Source organism: Mustelus asterias, chromosome 7 (assembly GCF_964213995.1).
Source record: "Mustelus asterias chromosome 7, sMusAst1.hap1.1, whole genome shotgun sequence".
Taxonomy (NCBI): Eukaryota; Metazoa; Chordata; class Chondrichthyes; order Carcharhiniformes; family Triakidae; genus Mustelus; species Mustelus asterias.
Genome location: NC_135807.1, coordinates 70,814,386 through 70,839,918, shown reverse-complemented (window position 1 = coordinate 70,839,918; position 25,533 = coordinate 70,814,386). Strand labels below are relative to the sequence as shown.

Genomic DNA, 25,533 nt, shown 5'->3' with positions numbered 1-25,533 from the left:
GTCTAAAACTGACGAGCATGATGAGACTTGCAGCAACAGGTTGAGCTCAGGCAGAGCAGAGTTGGGCAATGTTTGAGGTAAGAGACAAGCAATCTTCCTAGTACTGCAGATGTGTGGTCAGAATCTCATCTCTATATTAAATTAGAAATCTGGTTTAGTCTCAGGCAGTTAACGGAGATTTGGCAGGGCCTATAAAGAGTCATTGAAACAATGGTTTCTGAATTCCTAATGGCTAGTTAATCCCTCTGTTGTTCAAAACCTTAACACACTCAACTCAAAGGGAATACAAACCGATTTTATATATCCCGAGCTTGTGATTTATCCCTTCATGGCACAATTCTGAATAATACATGCTGTAACCTCCTTCAAGACCGACATACATTTCCTGAGGTTTAGTGACTAAAGCTGAATGAAGTAGTCCAGATGGGTAGAGAAGTTTTATCAAAATTTCTTATTGCATTTATTGTGGACACTCCTATTTATGGCCCCTAGCTTTGGCCTCTACACCAGCTTTTCCAGATCTACCACATTATTTTTAAAGACCTCTGTTAGATCACCCCTCAACCATCTCTTTTCTTCAACCTGTTTAGTCTGCCCTGATAATTATAATCTCTCAGTTTTGGTATAATAATGGTATTGTTTTTACATCTCCTCCTGTGCTTTGATATCCTTTTTTGTAATGTAACAGCCTGAACTGTGCAACGTTCAAACAAATCAGTATAGTTCAATGGCACGATAAGTTAGCTGTGGAGGAGCAAAGAGATTTGCAAGTCCATGTGCGCAGATCTCTGATAAATGGTGCATAGATACATTACGCAAAATGGAATGCTGGTCTTTATCTTAAAAGGATTTGACTAGAATGCAAGAAGTGACGCTTCAAGTGATTCTTGGTCAGACTCCATCTGGAATACGGTGATTGACTGGTGAACCTCAGTACATACATGCTGACCTTGGAAGAACGTACAACATGGATTTGCCATTATACCAGGATTTAAAGGGTAAAATTGAGGGGGCAGGATGTATTATCTTGGTTTGTATTCTCTTAACTAAGGCTGAGGGGGGTGATCTAGTCTAGGTCTTTAAAAAGAGATTTGAGGGGTTAGATGTACGAAATCTAGTACCATTTTTGGAGATATTCAGAACAAAGGGGTGCAATTTTAAAATTAGAGTAAGGCTAATTAGAGGAAGCATGTTTTGTTTTACACCAAAAATAGTGAAAATCTGGACTCCTCCAAAAGGTTGTGGATATTGGGCCAAGTCAAATTTTCAAGACTAAAATTAATCAATGGCTTTTTGTTAGGTGCGGACATCAAGGGGGATGAATTAAAGGTCGGTGAATGAAATTGAGGAAGAGATCAGCTATGATCTAACAATGAATGGTGGCCAAAACAGGCTTAAGAGTCTAAAAGGCCTTCTCCTGTTCCTATATAATTACATTGCCATTGCTGAAATTTACAAAATGGCATCTTCTATCATTTGCATTCAATCGTACTTAAAGCTTCCAATTATTTTACTCATCAATATATTGTTTTCACTGTTTCAGGACACAGGAAATTGCGCTTAATTTTTCCTTTGCATATCAATAAGACATGGTTATAGTAAAGAATTCAAAAATACCTGAGTGATTTTGCAGAGCTCGAGTCTGTCCATCCTCAGTGGGAGTAATCAGATCCCATATAAATCCTTTGATCTTTTCATCTCCTCTGTAATGGTTCAAGCAGTACACAAGGATAGTGCGGCAGATGGTCTCCACATCGTGTTCTGTCAACTGTCGTTTAAAACGCCCATGTGACAGGATATCACTCCATCGGCCCCAACTGAGGATGAAAAAAATGAACGGTAGCTTTAAGTCAAGTAAACTTTTGTGAAATCATTGAAATTCAATGTTTAGCTCATACGTATAACCAGACACCTAGACCCATTTTGCTGATAAATTAGCAATTTTAAAAGAGAAAGCCTGAGGGAAGGGGAAAGAAAACATGGTGAGCAAGGGTAACTGGGGCCAGTGGGTGAGAAGAACAAAGAACAAAGAAAATTACAACGCTGGAACAGGCCCTTTGGCCCTCCAAGCCTGCACCGACCGTGCTGCCCGACTTAACTAAAATCCCCTACCCTTCCGGGGGCCATATCCCTCTATTCCCATCCTATTCATGTATTTGTCAAGATGCCCCTTAAAAGTCACTACCAACAAGCAAGGGAGAAACTGAAGGAGGAGGGTGGATTGGGGGATATTGAGGTAGAGGGGAAGGAGAGAGACAGGGCAGGGGGGTGGGTGTGGGGGGGGAGAGTTGGTGGTGGAAGAGAAGATGAAGAGACCGGGAGAGGGGGAATCAGGACGAGAAGGCAGCATCTCTTCAAATAACACCATAAGATTTATGCCCAGCTGTGCGTGGCCTCAATTTAACATTTTCTGACATATGGCACCTTTGACACCATTACACTCCTTGCATAGTGGTCTTGAGTGCCAGTGTAATTGTGTTCATTCATGACCATGGTAAGACTTCAACCTCAAAATAACCTCTGTAGTTGATATGAAGGTGATTTTGACTGAACATGTCTTCCCATTAATTTAAAAATAATTTAACTGTTCTCTACCTTTTATTTCTTTGTATTTCTTTATATTTTGCCCCCCCCACTCTTTCCCCCCATTTTATCCCCCTTCTCTAACCTTTCCTCCCTCTTTTTCTCAATCTTATCCATCTCCCACCTCCCTCCACATCTTCATCTGTCACAGCTTACCATCTGATTTCAGCTTCTCTACCGTTTGGCCATTCACACCTTCTATTCTCTATGGACTGCCATTAGCACCTCTTAAGTCTTTCCCCTTGTTTTTATGGCTATGACTCATCTTTCATTCCCTCACACTACAGTATAAATATCTCCCACTTTCTATGCCTTTTAGCTTTGACAAAGAGTCATCTGGACGCGAAACGACAGCTCTTTTCTCTCCTTACAGATGCTGCCAAACCTGCTGAGATTTTCCAGCATTTTCTCTTTTTGGTTTTCCCATGAATTTGTTTGCCCAACTTGTTTCATTGCTGTACCAATATAAAATTACTATGCAATAGTTTCTGTGACCCAAAAAAAGAGATAGACATTTGGATGGAGTAACAGTTTATACCAGTCAAAAAGCGAATTATGAATTAGGCCAATAATTGTATACGATTGATCACTTGGTATGGTACGCATACTGAACCACATGGTTTCTTATTTTTAAAGAGCACATTGGGTTCTCCACATCAAAATTAAGAAGCCTTACAAAAATGTTGTGGCTCAAAGATAGCAAGGTCCCGATTGCATAGCATGAAAATTAGTTGAATATCTTGTCCCATTTATAAGATCCCTCGTGTGTAAGAACGGATCGAGTCGGTGTAAATACGTCAAATTGATGCCCTACGATCAATGTTGCATGTCAGTGGCAGAAAACACTTGGCGCAAGATCTCTAGTTGGAATTGAAATCAGCAGTACTACTTGTCAAAGTAGACTGTACATTTGGATGTCCATGGTGTGTGTGTGTGTGTGTGTGTGTGTGTGTGTGGGGGGGGGGGGGGGGAGGAGAGAGGTGGAGGAGAGAGAGAGAGAGAGAGAGGAAGGGAGAGAGAGAGAGGAAGAAGACACAAAGAAGCTGGCTGCAAACCCCAACACCTGCCTCTCAATCCACTATCTCTGGATTCCCTCCCTCCCTCAGTCTGGTTATCAACGTTTCTGCCATCTTGGTGTCCTAACCCACTAAATAGACTACGAATTGACCTTCACTGTTACAATCCCAGGTCAAGGCACCTTGCTAAATAGGCACTGTTACACCATCCAACCCATTGTTTGGCATATTGACTCATTCAAAGAGCGACCAATTTGTCTTATTTCCCATCAAACCATAGCACCTCGGTCCTCATCATCCTCTCCCTTCAGCTGGTTGTCCTCCGACCTTCCCATAATCTCTCCCTCCATGTACTCTACCCAATGTTCAGGTCCACTCCCGTCACTTTGCCACCTTTGATGGCCTCGCACTTCCCATTATGTCAATTACGTAAGAACTTCTAGAATTATTCTCCACCTAAATTTCCTTTCCCCCTCCAAATACTTCTGTGTCTGCCCCTGGAAAGAATGTTCTCCCTATTCACTTACAATCAAAGTTCCCTCTAGGAGCATGGCTGAGCATCAATTTTGAATGTGCTGTGCAGGTAGCAAACAGGCTGTGCTCCAGCAATAGTCCATTAAGATGTACACATGTACAGTCATGCATAATCTTAAGGGGGCTGCACAGTGCAAGAAGCAGGCCATGTGCAAACAGAAATTTGGGGGAATATTGCTTACAATGCTACTTACAAAATCTCATCTGTCAGCCTTTGACCCTCTCTTCACCATGATGTTTCTGCAGTTCTTGATCTGTAGAACCACACCTTCATCTCTACCATCAATACGCTATTCTCTACAAAAACTGTTTTGCACACACACAGAAACACAGGCAGTTTCTCCTGGTATGACCCATATCTCAACTTCATTTCTGTGTCCCTGGGACATGAGGAACAGATATGACCAATAACTAGTTTAGCCATTCATCACTAGATCAAGCTGTGCTCATGGACATTTCAGCTGCATCCCTCCCTTCCCCTAGCTACCAAGTCAAACTTCCTCTAAGCTTCCCGCCTGCCCTAACCCTGATAGTCATATTTCTGTAGTTTCTTTCCCATCTCCCAACAGCCTCAAAATCCCTACAGTGCAGAAGGAGGCCATTTGGACCATCAAGTCTGCGCTGACCACAATCCCACCCCAGGCCCTATCCCCTTAACCCCCATCTATTTACCCTGCTAGTCCCCCTAACACTAAGGGGCAATTTAGCACGGTCAATCAACCTAACCTGCACATCTTTTGAGTGTGGGAGGAAACCAGATCACCTGAAAGAAACCCATGCAGACATGGGAGAATGTGCAAACTCCAAACAGACAGTGACTCGAGACTGAAACTGAACCAAGGTCCCTGGCGCTGTGAGGCAGCAGTGCTAACCACTGTGCCGCTCATCTTATCCAAGAGGGCCACCTCCTGCTCTCTCAATCTTATTTCTACTAAACTGCTGACAAAACATACTTACTTCCTGGCTTCCATGTTGGCTGATATTGTCGACGGTTCTCTATCTTTCAAACCTGCTATCATCACTTTGCTAAAAAAAAAATGACCCAAAATCTTTGTTAACCACCATCCCACCTTCAACATCCCTTTACTCTCCAAGACTTGAACTTGCTGCTGCCTTCCAAAACTGTAAGAAGCCTCACAACACCAGGTTAAAGTCCCAACAGGTTTATTTGGTAGCAAAAGCCACTAGCTTTCGGAGCATTGCTCCTTTGTGTACCCGACGAAGGAGCAGCGCTCTGAAAGCTAGTGGCTTTTGCTACCAAATAAACCTGTTGGGACTTTAACCTGGTGTTGTGAGGCTTCTTACTGTGTTTACCCAAGTCCAACGCCGGCATCTCCACATCATTCCAAAACTGTCCCATCTGTCTTGGCACACACTACTTGAATCCTCCCCAGCCCCCCCAAATCTAGATTCCCTCCAGTGCGACAGTACTGAGATGGCTCTCACCTAAGTCACAAATCACTTCTGACGTGACTGTGACAAAGGTAAACCATCCCCTCCATATCCTTCTTATCTGTTGGTAGCTTTTGACACAGTTAACCACACTCCTCCTCCAATGCCTCTCTGCTATTGTCCAGCTGGGTGAGACTGCACTTGGCTGATTGTTCTAATCTATTCAGCCATAGCCAGGAGAATCACCTGGAATTGTTTCTCTTCCTGCTCCCGCACTATTACCGCTAGTAACCCCCTTTGGCATTGACCCCCATGCCCTACAAATTTTGATTTATTTGGTGCAACTAGGTGACATTAACTAAAAATATAATGTCTATTTCGATGAACATGCCAACGAATCCGAGCACTGCCTCACCACCACCCGCCTAGGCCTCTCCAGTGTCACTAAATTATCAGCCTGCTTGTACAACATCCAGAGGATGTCTTTTCAATTAAATAGTGGGACGACTGAAGCCACAGTCTTTGGTCCCCACCACAAATTTTTCTCCCTAGCCTTTACCTGCAGTCCTCTTCCTGTCAGCTGTCTGAGGCTGAACCAGATCTTGGTCTAATAGTTGGTCCAAGCTGAGCTTCTGACTGTGTGTCCATGCCATCACTAAGACTGCATATTTCCATAACATCTTATGTCGCCATTACCTGAGTTTATCTGCTGCTGAAACCCTCATTCAAGTTACCTTTAGAATTGATTATTCCAACTCAGAGGGCCAGCCTCCCGCATTCTTACCTCCATAAACTGGAGGTCACCCAGAATATACAGTTTGTATCCCGACACACACTTGGTCCTATTCATCCATCACCCTTGTGCTTGGCTGTTGCTTAAGCAACATCTCAATTCAAATATTTTCATTCATAGTTCCAAATTCCTCCCAGTCTTACATCTCCTTATATCTCATCACTTCCAGCCTACAACTGGTCAGGTTAACTGTGTTCCTCCAATTCTAGCCTCTTGAATATCCTTGATTCCAATCACTTCATTTTTGGCGGGCTGTGCCTTTATTTACCAAGGCGCTAAGCTTTGGCATTCCCTCACGAAATATGTCAATCTCATTTCTTTTCTTTTATATGATACTTAAATTTTAGCTATTTGATCAATCTTTTGGACACCTGCCCTAATATCTATTATGACTCAGTATCAAATTTTGTTTGATTAACACTCTTGGGAAACATCTTGGGACTATGTTAAAGGCATATAAAAATACAAGCTACTGTCATCCACCTCCCTCTCAGGGAACAAACCATTCTGACCTCCTTCCTGTTTCCCCTCTCCACATGCATTTCACAGTCCCCTTGCAAATTAGATGGCTTTTCCTCTGACTTCCCACTCATCATGAAATCGCTGCCATAATTGACCTTCTCAGCAATTCTAAATGCTTCTGCCTTTGGGTGTCCTTGTTTCCAAGTCACTCATATTTTAGCTATGATTTTGAGTCCTTTACAACCCTCTTAGCGTAGATTACTTTGACTTTAATTCCCCATTAATTTGAAATAACCTATGCGGATCTCAAGAGCAAGGCAATGTTTCCATATCATGCTCAAGATTCTAACCTTGGTTCACAATTGCTGGCATGTTAAGTATGGATCAACTTCCATATGAATGCTGATAATTTAATTTACCTGTCCATCATCATCTTTGATTTTATGTCAAAGTGGTCCCCCACTATTTTACAAGTTGTATAAGAGCAGAAGTTCTATCAATTTAACAATAAGAACAAAGACACACTATTCAATTCTGCGGAAAAACTCCACACCCATTCCAACTCTCTCTCAGGTTGCTTACTCAGCTGAGGTGACAAGGTACGGTGGGTGTCCTCCTGGTGTTTCAAACCTCATATTATATCCATCACTTAACACTTCTCTGCATTGATACCCACTCTCAGTGAGAAAATAAAAATAACATAGAATTATCTAGTGTCTTTCACAACCACAAAGTCCTAAAGAACTTCACTTTTGAAGTTTAGTTACTGCTGTAATGAAGGGAAACATTGAAGCCACTTTGTAGACATCAAGGTTTTTCAATCAGCAATTATATTAAGATAACCTAATACAAGTGATATAGGTAAAGGGATAAATGGGAGAAAACTTGCTTTTATTCTAGTGCCGTGGGATTCTTCCCAATGGAGGGGGCAGAAAGGGCCTTAATTTAACATCTGATCCAAATGATGACAACTCCGACAAAGCAGCGCTGCATCAGAATTTACTGAAGCTTCAGCCTAAATTAGATGTTTAAGACTGTGGAGTGAGCTTTGAGTCATAATCTTAGAACATGAACAGTACAGCACAGAACAGGCCCTTCGGCCCACGATGTTGTGCCGAGCTTTATCTGAAACCAAGATCAAGCTATCCCACTCCCTGGTGTGCTCCATGTGCCTATCCAATAACCGCTTAAATGTTCCTAAAGTGTCTGACTCCACTATCACTGCAGGCAGTCCATTCCGCACCCCAACCACTCTCTGCGTAAAGAACCTACCTCTGATATCCTTCCTATATCTCCCACCACGAACCCTATAGTTATGCCCCCTTGTAATAGCTCCATCCACCCGAGGAAATAGTCTTTGAACGTTCACTCTATCTATCCCCTTCATCATTTTATAAACCTCTATTAAGTCTCCCCTCAGCCTCCTCCGCTCCAGAGAGAACAGCCCTAGCTCCCTCAACCTTTCCTCATAAGACCTACCCTCCAAACCAGGCAGCATCCTGGTAAATCTCCTCTGCACTCTTTCCAGCGCTTCCACATCTTTCTTATAGTGAGGTGACCAGAACTGCACACAATATTCCAAATGTGGTCTCACCAAGGTCCTGTACAGTTGCAGCATAACCCCACAGCTCTTAAACTCCAACCCCCTGTTAATAAAAGCTAACACACTATAGGCCTTCTTCACAGCTCTATCCACTTGAGTGGCAACCTTTAGAGATCTGTGGATATGGACTCCAAGATCTCTCTGTTCCTCCACAGTCTTCAGAACCCTACCTTTGACCCTGTAATCCACATTTATATTTGTCCTACCAAAATGAATCACCTCACATTTATCAGGGTTAAGCTCCATCTGCCATTTTTCAACCCAGCTTTGCATCCTATCTATGTCTCTTTGCAGCCTACAACAGCCCTCCACCTCATCCACTACTCCACCAATCTTGGTGTCATCAGCAAATTTACTGATCCACCCTTCAGCCCCCTCCTCTAAGTCATTAATAAAAATCACAAAGAGCAGAGGACCAAGCACTGATCCCTGTGGCACTCCGCTAGCAACCTGCCTCCAGTCAGAAAATTTTCCATCCACCACCACCCTCTGTCTTCGATCAGACAGCCAGTTACCTATCCAATCGGTCAACTTTCCCTCTATCCCACACCTCCTCACTTTCATCATAAGCCGACCATGGGGGACCTTATCAAACGCTTTACTAAAATCCATGTATATGACATCAACTGCCCTACCTTCATCAACACACTTACTTACCTCCTCAAAAAATTCAATCAAATTTGTGAGGCACGACTTGCCCTTCACGAATCCGTGCTGACTATCCCGGATTAATCCACATCTTTCTAAATGGTCGTAAATCCCATCCCCAAGGACCTTTTCCATCAATTTACCAACCACCGAAGTAAGACTAACCGGTCTATAATTAGCAGGGTCATTTCTATTCCCTTTCTTAAACAGAGGAACAACATTCGCCATTCTCCAGTCCTCTGGCACCATCCCCGTGGACAGCGAGGACCCAAAGATCAAAGCCAAAGGCTCTGCAATCTCATCCCTTGCCTCCCAAAGAATCCTAGGATACATTTCATCAGCCCAGGGGACTTATCGACCTTCAGTTTATTCAAAACTGCCAGGACATCCTCCCTCTGAACATCTATTTCCTCCAGCCTATTAGCCTGTAACACCTTCTCTTCCTCAAAAATCTTCTGATCAAAGGGGAGCATGATACACTGAGTTAAGACTGACAACCTCAACAATATTTTTGTCACCTCTCACCATTTCCAATTCACACTAAGTAATTTTTTTTCATCACTCCTGCTCTCACCATCCTCAGAAGAACTTGGCTCAAGGCCCACTCAATAATCCCATATGTGGACACAAGTCGCGTATGCTTCTTTAATTAATTGCATTGTCCCTACTGCTCCAATTTGCTGAGTCTGTGGGAACAGACTCTACCTTTTACTCTATACCCATCCACTCATCTAACATGAAAAACCTCAATACCTACCTCTTGACAGCATAGTCAAATTCTTCTACTACTGTTGACTGTCCATTCTGCATTTGTAAAGTGACTTGGAATATTCACTGAATTCAAGGTTATGCAGGCTGTGGTTGACAGACATCACTATACTGCTGCTGTATTCCCTACAACACTGCTTTCCTCTGATCCACCATTGAGGAAGTGCTAACCAGGAAGGGTCCAAGCTGGCTACATAAATCCTCCAAAAAAAGTGATTAGCTGCTTTAGCAATATGATAGAAAAGATATAGGCTTCACAAGATTCAGAAAAATGCATCTTCAATTATCAAACCACTAATTTTATGTAATTTTGATATAATTCTACTACAAAATTATCCCTGGCAAGCTGCTTAAAGTTTTGCTAAGTCTTTGCCCACTGCTAGCAACTAATGAAAAATCTAGGCTTCAATGTCGCATTACATTACTGCCCACCTTTAAAGCATCAAAGCACTGCCTTTCCTTGAAACAAGCTACAGGAGAACTGACAACTCTCCCGGAAACAGCTATACAGTGCAGTTTGGTACATCTAACAAAGTGAATCATTAGAGATTATGGCAAGAATGGTTACAATTATTTCCTAAATTAAAGAAACATTTTTGTGGGCGAATGCAGGGATTTGTGCTAAATTAGATTGCTAAATATTTTTAAATTGTTTCAGCTACTGTCACAGTGATACTGAAACTTTTCCACCCTTCCTTTCATGGAGATGTTCTTTTCCATTTTTTGCATGCTGCTCACCAAGTTCTCTCTGCCTGCCCATCCAAGCAAACATGATTCATTACTAATGCTGTGAAGCTACAGTGAAAGCAAACCTTACTTTGGGCTGTATTCACAGGTCAATTCAGTACAAAACAAAATGTACCAGCTTGTCCTGGAATAGACTTAGCTAAGCCTCAGTTAGAACACAGCATCAACTCTGTGGGATACTTTCTAAAGTTTTCTAAAGGGTGTAGAGGGGCACAAGATGGGTTACTAGTTTAAAATATTCTTAACTACTCATAAGCTTAAAGAACTGGATCCGTACATGTTAAAAACCTACACTAAAAGAGGATTTGACCAAAGGTAACAAAATAATGAAGGAGGCAATATGTTTATAATTATAATAAATGGGTAGGTTAGAGAGTACAAGTGGTCATATTTACAAGCTGCCTAAGAGTGGAACTAGATCGAATTGGGTGACTCTTTTCCTGGATAACACTTTCCAGTGGGATATTAGTCAACTCATGTAGTGAACATTGATTTGTTACATAGAACAAAGAACAAAACAGCACAGGAACAGGCCCTTCGGCCTTCCAAGCCCACGCTGCTCCCTGGTCCAAACTAGACCATTCTTTTGTATCCCTCCATTCCCACTCCGTTCATATGGCTATCTAGATAAGTCTTAAACGTTCCCAGTGTGTCCGCCTCCACCACCTTGCCCGGCAGCGCATTCCAGGCCCCCACCACCCTCTGTGTAAAATACGTCCTTCTGATATCCATGTTAAACCCTCATTTGAACCCATGACCCCTCGTGAACGTCACCACTGATCTGGGTAAAAGCTGCCCACCGTTCACCCTATCTATGCCCTTCATAATTTTATACACCTCTATTAGGTCACCCCTCATCCTCCGTCTTTCCAGGGAGAACAACCCCAGTTTACCCAATCTCTCCTCATAACTAAGCCCTTCCATACCAGACAACATCCTGGTAAACCTCCTCTGCACTCTCTCTAAAGCCTCCACGTCCTTCTGGTAGTGTGGCGACCAGAACTGGGCGCAGTATTCCAAATGCGGCCAAACCAACCTTCTATACAACTGCAACATCAGACCCCAACTTTTATACTCTATGCCCCGTCCTATATAGGCAAGCATGCCATATGCCTTCTTCACCACCTTCTCCACCTGTGACGTCACCTTCAAGGATCTGTGGACTTGCACACCCAGGTCCCTCTGCGTATCTACACCCTTTATGGTTCTGCCATTTATTGTATAGCTCCCCCCACGTTAGTTCTACCAAAATGCATCACTTCGCATTTATCTGGATTGAACTCCATCTGCCATTTCTTTGCCCAAATTTCCAGCCTATCTATATCCTTCTGTAGCCTCTGACAATGTTCCTCACTATCTGCAAGTCCAGCCATTTTCGTGTCGTCCGCAAACTTACTGATCACCCCAGTTACACCTTCTTCCAGATCGTTTATATAAATCACAAACAGCGGAGGTTCCAATACAGAGCCCTGCAGAACACCACTAGTCACAGGTATCCAGCCAGAAAAAGACCCTTCCACTACCACCCTCTGTCTTCTGTGACCAAGCCAGTTCTCCAACCATCTAGCCACCTCCCCCTTTATCCCATGAAATCCAACCTTTTGCACCAACCAACCATGAGGGACTTTGCCAAACGCTTTACTAAAGTCCATATAGACGACATCCACGGCCCTTCCCTTGTCAACCATTCTAGTCACTTCTTTAAAAAACTCCACCAGGTTAGTGAGGCAGGACCTCCCTCTCACAAAACCATGCTGACTAACGTTAATGAGTTTATTCCTTTCTAAATGCGCATAGATCCTATCTCTAAGAATCCTCTCCAACAACTTCCCGACCATGGACGTCAAGCTCACCGGCCTATAATTTCCCGGGTTATCCTTCCTACCCTTCTTAAATAACGGGACCACATTAGCTATCCTCCAATCCTCTGGGACCTCACCTGTGTCTAGTGACGAGACAAAGATTTGCGTCAGAGGCCCAGCGATTTCATCTCTCGCCTCCCTGAGCAGCCTGGGATAGATTCCATCAGGCCCTGGGGATTTATTAGTCTTTATATTCCCTAAAAAACCTAACACTTGTAATGGAGATTTTCTCTAACGGGTCAACACTCCCCTCCGAGACACTCCCAGTCAACACATCCCTCTCCTTTGTGAATACCGACGCAAAGTATTCATTTAGGATCTCCCCAACTTCTTTGGGCTCTAAGCATAATTCCCCACTTTTGTCCCTGAGAGGTCTGATTTTTTCCCTGATAATCCTTTTGTTCTTAACGCATGAATAAAATGCCTTGGGATTCTCCTTAATCCTGTCTGCCAAGGACATTTCGTGACCCCTTTTTGCCCTTCTAATTCCTCGTTTGAGTTTTTTCCTACTTTCTTTGTATTCTTCCAGAGGTCCCTCCGTTTTTAGCTGCCTGGACCTAACGTACGTCACTCTTTTCTTTTTGACCAAGAGTTAGTTGGACTGGTTTCCAGTTGGGGCAGTAATCAAATCACAATATGCATCAAAGTTAATATGGTCTCCTCGACTTGCTTTGATCACCTAGAGGGTCCAAACAATCATTTTGCAAATGTTGCTCTTCCAGTTGGTTTATCTGCTTTTTCTCCTCTGCCAGCTGATTACATGGAAACAAAGGAGCAAGCTATTCAGCACCTTGAGTCTGTTTTGCCATTCAATGAGATCATGCTGATCTGTGACTCAACTCCATATACCTGCCTTTGCTCCATATTCCTTAACATCTCTGACAAACAAAAATCTATCTATCTCAGTTTGAAAATCAACAATTTTCCAAATTGAGAGAACTTTGGCAGATTATTGTTAAAGCATCTTCTACTTCTTTTAGAACTCTGGGGTGGAAACCAACTAGTCCAGGGGATTTGTTGCTCAGCAGTGCCATCAAATTTCATAGCTCTGTTTGGGTACCATGATGCATAAAAGACATTGCAACTAAATGGGACAAGATCAATGAACCGCCTGGTCTTTTTCATATCCTCATAGGTTTGAATGAAAGGTTGAGATAAAGGAAGTGGGGAACAGGGAAGATAGAGAAAGGTTGGAGAAGGGAAGAGAGCAAGATTTGCACTGCTTGGCTTAAAATTTGTCGGTCATGTTAGGAGCACAGGGCCATCCAGTATTGCCACACAAGTGTAAATCATTATATTTTGCAGTATGTTTGAATGGCCTGGACAATAGAGGTAATTTTAACTGTACTACTTTTTATCAGTATTAAATTCACCTCAAGTATACGAAACTGCCAAACTATGGAAGAAAACAAGCGGAGCTTTGTTACTCCAAATCCATTGACACATGAGCAGTCTCTGTGTCTGCTTTACTCTACCACTCCCCTAACGATATCAGACTCAATTATACACCATACAAACTAAGCAAAGTAACAGTAGTCCTGCGTGTGTCCAAGATATAATCCAGCAGAAGAGAATGTATATAGTGAACCACTGAATTTGTGGAGGGGAACATCTATGTTACATTTGGGTTTTGAGACAAAATGACATTTTTTCTAGCATTCAAAATCTTTGATGAAAATGAACTAGAGCAAAATGTCACAGAATTACAGGTTAAAATTCACAGTGATTTAAAATTTCAACTGGGTCTTCAGAGAAAACACTTCCTTAGGAGAAAGTAAAAGTTGGGATAAACAGTTGATTGATTGGTCACCTTGTTTCAAGAGAAGCATCAAAGTCTTTGAAGCAGATTTTATTTTTTTTCAATAAATTTATGGCCAGAAAATAATATACAGCATGGGAGCTTTCCTAAAATTTACAAATGTAATCTACAATTTACTCACCCATACACCAACAGGTTCTTTTCTACTCTAAAACACTCAGTCCTTGGATAACCATGGGACCTATCTTGCGGTCTACGGAGAGGCTTTCCAGTCTTTTCTTCAGAATCGCTTTCCAAATCTGAAAATTCCATTAGTTCATCTTCCTTAATAGCATTGTAGTGTCTTGTCTGCTTTCTTACTCTTGGTGTATCAATCACCAAATTGTTCTGTAATAGAGCAAGTGTACATGAGCAAAAATACATTTATATGCTTTTAACATAATACACATGACAACATTTTGCTTACCCTTCCATTTATTGCATCAATATCCAATTCTGCTTTCTTTGCCCACTTCTGCCAAAAGTTGGGATCGTCAAGGGAAATATCTGTCCTATTCCCAGAAGCTACAAAGCTGGCCTAAAGAGATTTACACACACAAAATTCTCATTGGTTAGGAGAATCCTGTACAATATATTTCATAAAGATTGTTACATTATATCTCAATGACAAGTACATTGGTGTACAAATGACATCAAAATATATACATGCTTGTACTTGGTTAAAGATATTCACCTTTGCAAAAGTGGAACCCTTTCCTTCAGATTCTATAGTAATTGTGTGAGTGCGCCTCAAGAGAATCTGGTCAATATCTTCTTCACAGAATTTTGACCCTTCATCCTCTTCATCCATCAGTGCCCCATATGCACCTTTTCGAAGAAGATCTTCAATCTCCTTCTTAGACAGCTGCTGAACCTGAATATTTTGTAAAATTTCAATATTGATCCCAATATCAATTGAAATTCATTTATGAACTAAAGAGCCAGATTAATTTGCTTAATTTGAGCTGACTACATTCTATATACATACCCCATTGGCACTGTTTTCTCTTCCACTCATGGACTGCAGAACAGCTTTGTCCAATCCAAGTTTCAGACTTGCCTTATCAAACATCTCTCTTTCATAAGAGTTCCTGGTTATTAACCTGTATACTTTCACTGCTTTGCTTTGTCCTATTCTGTGACATCGAGCCTGAGCCTGTGGAATAGAAAATTCTTAAGTAGGCAGCAAGCATCATTTTATATTAAGTTACCACACCTTCCATAAATATAACTGAAAACAAAGCCATTATAGAAAGCAACAGACAAATCGCACCTGGAGGTCATTTTGTGGATTCCAATCAGAATCAAAGATGATACAAGTGTCTGCAGCAGTGAGGTTAATCCCCAAACCCCCAGCACGAGTGCATAGCAGAAAAACAAAACGATCGGAGTCAGGCTTAGAGAAACGATCTATTGCTGCCTGTCGAAGATTTCCTCTCACACGGCCATCAATACGCTCATACAGATGTCTGGAAAACAATTTTTGGAAATACTAAATCCAAAGCATATTCGTTTTCAAGCAGTAAAAAGCTTTCACTTGCCAGATTTGTGTAAATATTGACCCGAATCAAAAAACCTCCGCTCCTTCACGAGGACATCACATTTATCTCATGGTTAGATCACTAAACAAAATTATGAGAAATGTTTTAGCATATTGAAGCTCAGCCTCAGTACTTCATTAGTAGGAATCAGCCATTTGGCTCCGAGAGCTTGCTCCAAAACTAGAAAAGTTTCCCTTCCGCATTGGTGACCAAAACAGAATATCATACTCCAGAGTAGTATTTAATATGACATGACATTCTCTACTCGTACTATATTAATTTGGCTAAAGCTTCCTTTGTTGATTATTGTGCCACAGCGCACATGCTAAGTATCATGTCTACCACCACCCAAAGATGGTTTTCAACTCCAACTAAGAATTTTGACAAATGAAGTAGCCCAAGTTCTTCATCTACATGCAGTACTTATGTTTTCATCATTGAATTTCTTCCGCCAGTTAAACATTTCATCCAACTCATTCTGTACTGTCCACATAACTGACAACGTTAAAACTTTCACAATTTGCATTGAGTTTCTGAATTCAAGTTGACTCAGAGGAGGAACAATAGATTGATATCCAGTTTTAAAAACTTTAGCTTTCCAGATAGGTTTTAAGAGCTGGGTGTATTTATATTAGAGAAATACAGAATCGTCCAATTTGATTGAGGCTTATAAAACAGAGACTAGATTGTTTATGTGAACAACTTATTTTAATGAGAGAGGTGGGAGAGGACCAAGTATTACACTTAGAAGTTACGCAAGAGCAAAATTAGATGGGATGTTAGGCAGTTCTTCTTTACCAAATTAATAGGAGGCCTGTGAACAGGCCGTTAACTCATGAGGTAAACACTGATTCATTGTATTTCTTCAAGAGAGAGAGAATAGGATTTACTTCTGACTGAATCAGAGAACATATCATACAATAGGTAGGTACACTATAATATGCATCAGGCTTGATGTGGTCTTTTAGATATTTTGATCACACAAAAGGATCAGGGAGAATTCTTCTCCAGATTATGCTGGATTGCATCTGGTCTAGGCTTTAAAACCGTTTTTCCACCTCAACTGAGAGATTACATAGCTCCAGGTGCATAAGGGCTATCTATATTTTTATGCGTGACGCACAACTATATTGGGTAGGATGGATGCATCAGTTGGACTCCTGTCTAATTACAATCTTTGGAAATGAATCATATCCTCAAATTTAAAACCAAACAGCAAGCAGAGTATATTTTCTATTCTCTATCTTGTGCAATTTAAGAAAAGCACACTTACTATTAATAGTAACTTTCATAAACCTGTGCTACTAAACCTATGCCAGAATATACTTGGTTAGGAATTAGAACATAGAACATTACAGCGCAGTACAGGCCCTTCGGCCCTCGATGTTGCACCGACCGGTGGAACCAATCTAAAGCCCCTCTAATCTACACTATTCCAATATCATCCATATGTTTATCCAATAACCATTTGAATGCCCTTAATGTTGACAAGTCCACTACTGCTGCAGGCAGGGCATTCCACGCCCTTACTACTCTGAGTAAAGAACCTACCTCTAACATCTGTCCTATATCTCTCACCCCTCAATTTAAAGCTATATCCCCTTGTGCTAGCCATCACCATCGAGGAAAAAGACTCTCACTATCCACCCTATCTAATCCTCTGATCATCTTGTATGCCTCTATTATGTCACCTCTTAACATTCTTCTCTCTAACGAAAACAACCTCAAGCCCCAGAGCCTTTCCTCATATGATTTTCCCACCATACCAGGCAACATCCTGGTAAATCTCCTCTGCACCCTTTCCAACACTTCCACATCTTTCCTATAATACGACGACCAGAACTGTACGCAATACTCCAAATGTGGCCACACCAGAGTTTTGTACAGTTGCAGCATGACCTCCTGGCTCTGAAACTCAATCCTTCTACCAATAAAAACTAACACACCGTACGCCTTCCTAACAACCCTATCAACCTGGGTGCCAACTTTCAGGGATTTATGCACATGGACACCCAGATCCCTCTGTTCATCCACACTACCAAGTATCTTACCATTAGTCCAGTACTCTGTATTCTTGTTACTCCTTCCAAAGTGAATCATCTCACACTTTTCCGCATTAAACTCCATTTGCCACCTCTCAGCCCAGCTCTGCAGCTTATCTATGTCCCTCTGTAACCTGCCACTTCCTGCCGCACTGTCCACAACTCCACCGACTTTAGTGTCATCCGCAAATTTACTAATCCATCCTTCCACGCCCTCATCCAGGTCATTAATAAAAATGACAAACAGCAGTGGCCCCAAAACAGATCCTTGCGGTACACCACTAGTAACTGAACTCCAGGATGAATATTTCCCATTAACCACCACCCTCTGTTTTCTTCCAGCTAGCCAATTCCTGATCCAAACCACTAAATCACCCTCAATCCCATGTGTCCGTATTTTCTGCAAAAGCTTACCATGGGGAACCTTATCAAACACTTTGCTGAAATCCATATACACCACATCAACCGCTTTACCCTCATCCACCTCTTTGGTCACCTTCTCAAAGAACTCAATAAGGTTTGTGAGGCACGATCTACCCTTCACAAAACCGTGCTGACTATCCCTAATCAAATTATTCCTTTCTAGGTGATTATAAATCCTATCTCTTATAATCCTTTCCAATACTTTGCCCACAACAGAAGTAAGGCTCACCGGTCTATAATTACCAGGGTTGTCCCTACTCCCCTTCTTGAACAAGGGGACAACATTTGCTATCCTCCAGTCTTCTGGCACTGTTCCAGTAGACAACGACGACACAAAGATCAAAGCCAAAGGCTCTGCAATTTCCTCTCTAGCCTCCCAGAGAATCCTAGGATAAATCCCATCCGACCAGGGGACTTATCTATTTTTACCCGTTCCAGAATTGCTAACACCTCCTCCTTATGAACATCAATCCCATCCAGTCCAACAGCCTGCATCTCAGTACTCCCCTCGACAACACTGTCCCTCTCCAGTGTGAATACCAATGAAAAATATTCATTTAGTGCCTCTCCTATCTCTTCAGACTCCACGCACAACTTCCCACTACCGTCCTTGACTGGCCCTAATCTTACCCTAGTCATTCTTTTACTCCTGACATACCTATAGAAAGCTTTAGGGTTTTCCTTGATCCTACCTGCCAAAGACTTCTCATGTCCCCTCCTGGCTAATCTTAACTCTTTCTTTAGGTCCTTCCTGGCTAACTTGTAACTCTCAAGTGCCCTAACTGAACCTTCACGTCTCATCTTAACATAAGTCTCCTTCTTCCTCTTCACAAGAGATTCAACCTCCTTAGTAAACCACGGTTCCCTCACACGTCTGCTTCCTCCCTGCCTGACAGGTACATATTTATCAAGGACGTGTAGTAGCTGTTCCTTGAACAAGTTCCACATTACAATTGTGCCCACCCCCTGCAGTTTCCTTCCCCAACCTATGCCAGCTAAATCTCGCCTAATTGCATCATAATTTCCTTTCCCCCAGCTATAACTCTTGCCCTTTGGTATATACCTATCCTTTTCCATTGCTAAGGTAAACGTAATCGAATTGTGGTCACTGTTACCAAAGTGCTCACTTACCTCCAAATCTAACACCTGGCCTGGTTCATTACCCAGTACCAAATCCAATATGGCCTCGCCTCTTGTTCGTCTATCTACATACTGCGTCAGGAAGCCTTCCTGCACACATTGGACAAAAACCGACCCCTCTAAAGTACTCGAACTATAGCTTTTCCAGTCAATATTTGTAAAGTTAAAGTCCCCCAGTACAACTACCCTGTTACTTTCGCTCCTATCCAGAATCACCTTTGCAATCTTTTCCTCTACATCTCTGGAACTTTTCGGAGGTCTATAAAAAACTCCCAACAGGGTGACCTCTCCTTTCCTGTTTCTAACCTCAGCCCAAACTACCTCAGTAGACGAGTCCTCATCAAATGTCCTTTCTGCCACCGTAATACTGTCCTTGACTAACAATGCCACACCTCCCCCTCTTTTACCACCTTCCCTGCACTTACTGAAACATCTAAACCCCGGAACCTGCAACAACCATTCCTGTCCCTGCTCTATCCATGTCTCCGAGATGGCCACCACATCGAAATCCTAGGTACCAACTCATGCTGCAAGCTCACCGGATGCTCCTGGCGTTGAAGTATACACACTTCAAACCGCCTTCCTGCCTGCCAGTACACTCCTGTGACTCTGAAACCTCATCCATGACCTCACTACTCTCAACCTCCTGTACAACGGAGCTACAATTCAGGTACCCACCCCCCTGCTGAATTAGTTTAAACCCTCCCGAAGAGCATTAGCAAATTTCCCCCCCAAGATATTGGTACCCCTCTGGTTCAAGTGCAGATCATCCTGTTTGTAGAGGTCCCACCTACCCCAGAAAGAACCCCAATTGTCCAGGTATCTGAATCCCTCCCTCCTGCACCATCCCTGTAACCACGTGTTCAACTGCTCTCTCTCCCTATTCCTCTCCTCACTATCACGTGGCATGGGTAACAAACCAGCTGTTGCCTTTTTTCAGTGGGCGGTGGGGGAGGAGGGGGGTGGGTGATGTGTGTGGGATGGGGAAAAACAAAAGACATACATTTAAAAGCTAAGCAGAAGTTTTGATCTTGGTACAATTTTGCATCTCATTTTGTAATCAGCTGGATGACATGCCATTCCTTAGCCAAGATAGCAGGCAGGCAACCTGCTCCCAACATTCATTAGCATTGTCTGAACCAGCTGCTGATATATCCATGACAAGCCAGAGGTAGACCTTTCCATGATACACTATAATAGCCTAGCCAAAATTGGGAAACCACGGAGGGGCATTGCTGTGCAAATATGTGTGGGAGAAACTTTGGCCAAAATATGGAGTATTCTAACAATTTATTTAATTTGATTTGTAGAAGGGCAAATTATTTTGCAAATAGGGTGGATATAGAAATTAAAGGTTCTAGAGGTGTTCCAAAACATCCTACCACCCAATTCCTCAAAGTGATACCACAAGAGGATAAGCTAGCACTGGCTATATACTGGACTAGTAACCTGTAAGTGACATGTTCAAACCCCATGTCAAGCTGTGAAACTGAAATCAATAATTCATGGACTAACTGCCAAAAACTGCTCGAGAGAGTCATCAGATTATCATTTAAAAAACCCAACAGGGTTATCCATGTCATTCAGGGAAAGGAACCTGCCATGCCAGCATGGTCCAACATGGTATGGCTAATATGGGACTTCAGTCCCATACTATGTACTTTATTCTTAAATGCCCTCATAGCATAAAGATAAGGTAGTCACAGTTAATTTTATCATCTCTGGAATCCTGTGTATTAATAAATACCTTCTCTGAAACTTGAATAAAAGTCCCAAACGAATTGAATTTAGTTCAGATTGGTTCTGTTTGTTGCAGCCAAAATTCATGGTTTCAAAACTATTGACAAACCTGCACTAAATTGGCACTCTCACCTCAGAGATCATGAAGTTAACTTGCTGGACCAAGTTTGGTTGGAGCAAATATTAGCCTATGGAAAATTAAATCCTGTTGATAGCCCAGAACCTTTTGTTTTAATAGCTCTGTATATTTTAAGTTTTTTCAAGTCTTTTTAGTGATTTCCCGTAATGCCACCGAATAGGAAAAAAAATGTTTTGTCTGCGATTTCAAAAATTGATACTAAAGGTGTTGAGCTAGGGCATATTTTTGGAACAAAGTAGGTATCTCACTAGTACAATGCCTGCCCTGGGAATGCATATGAAAGTAATGGATAGCAAAAGCAGAAAAGACCTCATTCCCCATAAGAGACATTACTTGCTTTGAAAAGCACCAAAATTCCATCCCCCTCATCTCTTAACACCTGGTTTAGTCAGTTGATAGATTGACTGATAGTCATGTGAAGGTACCTGATCATTAATTTATAAAATTGGCAATGCTAAAAAGGAGTCATATCTAGCTTGCATATTTGTTTTCAACTGCCTGACATCCCTTACGACTTTAACAGGTTAGCTGAGATCTGGTATTCTTAGTGACCTCACACAGAATACAAATCTGAATACAAATCAATACTATTCTGCTCCAACTACTGGCTCATTGGAACAGTAGTATACTATGCTATTTTGCAGAATTAATTTTTATTTATAGAATATTGCTGGCCTCACCTTCGCTGAATGAGGTAGTCCTCAAGAATATCCAAACAGCGCACCATCTGGGAAAATATAAGCACCTTGTGGCCACCAGCCTTTAGTTTTGGCAGTAACTTGTCAATCAGCACTAGCTTGCCAGCAGCTTGGATCATAGCCTGAAGTTGAAAATCTGGTGTATCAGGATTGTGTGTTTCTTTAAACTCCTCCAAAATCTTCTCTTCAGCACCTACACATGCCAAAAGTGAACAATGAGTCCATCACAAAGTCTGAATTCTGCCAGGTCTATTGTTTTCTAAGATATCAAAAAAGCAAACACAAAAACTTTAAATAATTGCAATAATACCATGGCTCACAGCCAGCACTTAAGTTCATTTTACTTCTTTCCCCTCTTATTTTGGATGTAATTTGAAAGTTCCAGCTAGTTTAAGCGCAAGTAATTTTTACAGCTAGAGAAAGATCTGTGGATGAAAATATTATGTCAATGGACCAGGAATGTACAAAAAAAACTTCCATCTCCTTAAAGGTCCTTATAACAATCTCCCTTTGAAAAAAATGGTTTGTTGAACTCAACACAAGCATTCAGTTCCTTAGTACCTATAATAAACTAAAATTCTCCAGAGTTTTATTCAAAATCACTTTTTGAACTGTGTAACAATTTGATTATTTAAGCACTAAATTCCTACTTTGCTGTGTTAACTCAAATTACAGATCATTCAAATATTTAGCACAAAAATGATTCCAAATCAATAGCAGGTTATATCAATTTAAAGATATTATGTCAAGATGGCCAATTAAATGAAGACGACAGCAGTTGTTCACTTAAAATCACCGCAAGGATCAAAATACTGTGAAATTGATTTTTGTACAAAACATAATAGGATCTTTATATGTATTCTGGGTAATCCACAATTCATTTTAACATTTCTGCAACATTCAATTGAGCTAATATACTTATACCACAGCCTTTTTCCTGAAGGAACTAAATCTAAAATTTCATGCTACTTATGTCAATTTCTCTGGTGGTTTTTGTGACCCGACTTAGTTTTACACCGCATAAATCAATGTTAATGATTCAAAACATTACAGAATTTCAAAAGTTGAATTCTGATTTTTGAATTCTTTTAACATTTTTTTGTCTCTATTAATGTGGAAAAACATCCCAAGGTGTTTTACAGAAGAGGAAAGGAACAGACAGAGAGCTCTAAAGGAAATTAGAAAAATGAATGAAGGGCAAGAAGAGAAGCAGAGAAATTGAGAGGTTTGACCAGAGTTCTGGAAATTACGCCAAAAACAAATGCATGTCCTGGCAATACTAAAGCAAGGGAAGGAAGGTCAGTTGACAGGGTATTGGATAGGGCACAAAGCAAGGAAAAAAATCATTGCATAGGATTCTGATAAAAAGTCATCAACCTGAAACATTAACTCTCTTTGTCTCTCCACAGTTGAATGTTCATCTGCTGAGTTTTCCCAACATTTTCCGCTTTTATTGTAAAAGGTGTGTCAAGACCATGGAGGGATGTGTGTATGAGAATGGGGATTTTGCATCTTATGCATTGGGTACAGTTAATCAGTGCAATTCCCCAAAGATGAAGAGGAATTTCTGAGAGCTACTTGTGCAGAACATGATGAAGCCAGAGAGTTCTGAGCAACTTCAAGGATTTGCAAAAGGCAACGCCAGGAACCAGGTGAATAAGGTGTTTGTAACTTCAAGATTTGATTTATTTGCAGAAACATGGCCAAGGATTCCAGCAGCAATGGACATGAGGCAAGGGTGAAAATGGGAGCTGCTGAACAAGTGGAAATATTGTGATTTATAGGTTTTAAAATTTGTCTGGGTTGATAGCAATAAATCCTTTTTATACCTTGGATCAGTATTTAAATTAACAAAGAAAATAGTCTGAGAACGTTGCTTGCCAATTCAGTTTGCATAACTGAAGAAAGAATTTCTATTTTTTGTGGTTTGATTGTTAGAGATTAAAGGGAACCCAGATCGTTTTACTGGAAAGAAGCTGCATGGCATTCACACTTGGAAAGAATGGCAGTGACCTGTGTACTAACAGTGGATAGACTACGAATTTCCATCATCCAGGAAAAGTATTGAGACCATCAGGTTGTAAACAGCTGTGCTTTAAACTGTCCATTTAGTTACAAGATGAAAGAGAGTTGGACTCTTGAGGATAGCTAACCAGCATCTCCACTTGGATGCAAGGCCAATATGACTCACGTTGCTAGTGATTGGCTTCAAGATGGACATGGCAATAAGGAAGCCATTGTGATACATCATGGGTTACATGTCTTCTTAAAATATCACCAGATATCACAGACAGGTTAGGGAGGGAGAGAGAAAGAGAGCAAGAACATAGAGGCTGAAATTGTCATATGGTTCAGAGCGCAAGAATGTGGGTGGAAGATCAACCTCTTACTGAAAACACCAAATTTGAGAAGACTTAAAATAAAGCTGGAAAATTTGGCTTGCTTGCATTAGAGGATCTATCTCCAGTAATACTCTTGAGAAGGATAGGTCTGGAGTTAGATGTTACCATAGGCCAAGAAAAGAAGTAAACCCCTGAGAGCTAAGGATTATTTTGAACAGATTTTGGGAGAATTGAACGTCTAAAGGACAGCGTAATTAATACAGATGAAGTGCACTTTTTTGATTTTGCTAAAAATAAGCATATTTCATTCTGTGGTTTAAAGTATAAGTTGCCTACAAAGATAGTGTTTAGTCAATAGTGCTCTTAAACTTTTGTTAAAGTAAATGTCTAAAAATGAGATCTTGTCATGTCACCCTTGCAGCTATTAACTAGCTCAAATTTATTTTAAAATGTTATCAGTCTCTATGGAAATTATAACACCCTGCTGATATTCAGAGTATCAATGGTAACTGTGTATATAAAAGACTGCATACAAATTCTGAAATTGTTTCTGGCTCTAGGCCTTTTCAAATCTCAGTGCAAGGTCTACATGGACCATTAACGCAAACCTCTATATGAGTGGCCTATAAATATAAGCTGAAAGTTCAGTTTGCCTGAAGGTGGAATATTCAGCTGCTGTGGTTGCTTTGCTCCGAATAGGGAAAGGAGGAACCCACCTCTTGAATTTGCTTTTGATTTTATTTGATGTACTATTGTATTTATATTATAGCATAATGTAACATAAATTCATGTTGCCACCCATTCAACTAATAAATTTGAAATAACCTCCGAGTTTATCATCAAAACTGGTCATTGCTGATGTGCCTCTGTGATGATGCATTTTAGATGGTGTCGTTTACAAGTACCTTAACAATTATGACATTTGACCAATTGATGCATTAGAGAGCGGAAGCGGTCCATAAAGTGGTCAGTAAAAAAATGTTTACCATTAATTAAGTATGGATGATTACAGCACTTTCTCAGTTCCATCATAGTGTTCAGAAGGTTGGGCACATTGGTTTGACCAGCTCCCTTAGAGAGGAAGGCAAAATTTCTTTCCAAGATAGCACGGTAATATTTCTTTTGAATGTTGGTCAGTTCCACTTCAATGATAGTTTCTTCTTTTGGAGCCAGATTTTTTTCTACATCTTCCTTCAAGCGCCTTAACATCATTGGTTTCAAAATAGCTTGAAGTTTTTGTACCTGTAACAGTTATTCAAACC

The 25,533-nt window shown here is 41.2% G+C and overlaps 1 protein-coding gene across 5 annotated transcripts in view; it reads right to left on the bottom strand.

Annotated features, from left to right (window-relative positions):
- chd7 (chromodomain helicase DNA binding protein 7) overlaps positions 1–25,533 on the bottom strand; it is a 250,095-nt gene that overhangs the window by 44,155 nt on the left and 180,407 nt on the right. For all 5 annotated transcript variants that reach the window (XM_078216215.1, XM_078216216.1, XM_078216213.1 and 2 more), the window contains exons 15-22: positions 25,258–25,513; positions 21,912–22,122; positions 15,480–15,675; positions 15,195–15,362; positions 14,901–15,080; positions 14,634–14,744; positions 14,349–14,554; positions 1,618–1,817 (exon numbers count right to left, since the gene is read on the bottom strand). In XM_078216215.1, the coding sequence (XP_078072341.1) occupies positions 1,618–1,817; positions 14,349–14,554; positions 14,634–14,744; positions 14,901–15,080; positions 15,195–15,362; positions 15,480–15,675; positions 21,912–22,122; positions 25,258–25,513 (1,528 nt within the window). The remainder of the gene's footprint in view (positions 1–1,617; positions 1,818–14,348; positions 14,555–14,633; positions 14,745–14,900; positions 15,081–15,194; positions 15,363–15,479; positions 15,676–21,911; positions 22,123–25,257; positions 25,514–25,533) is intronic.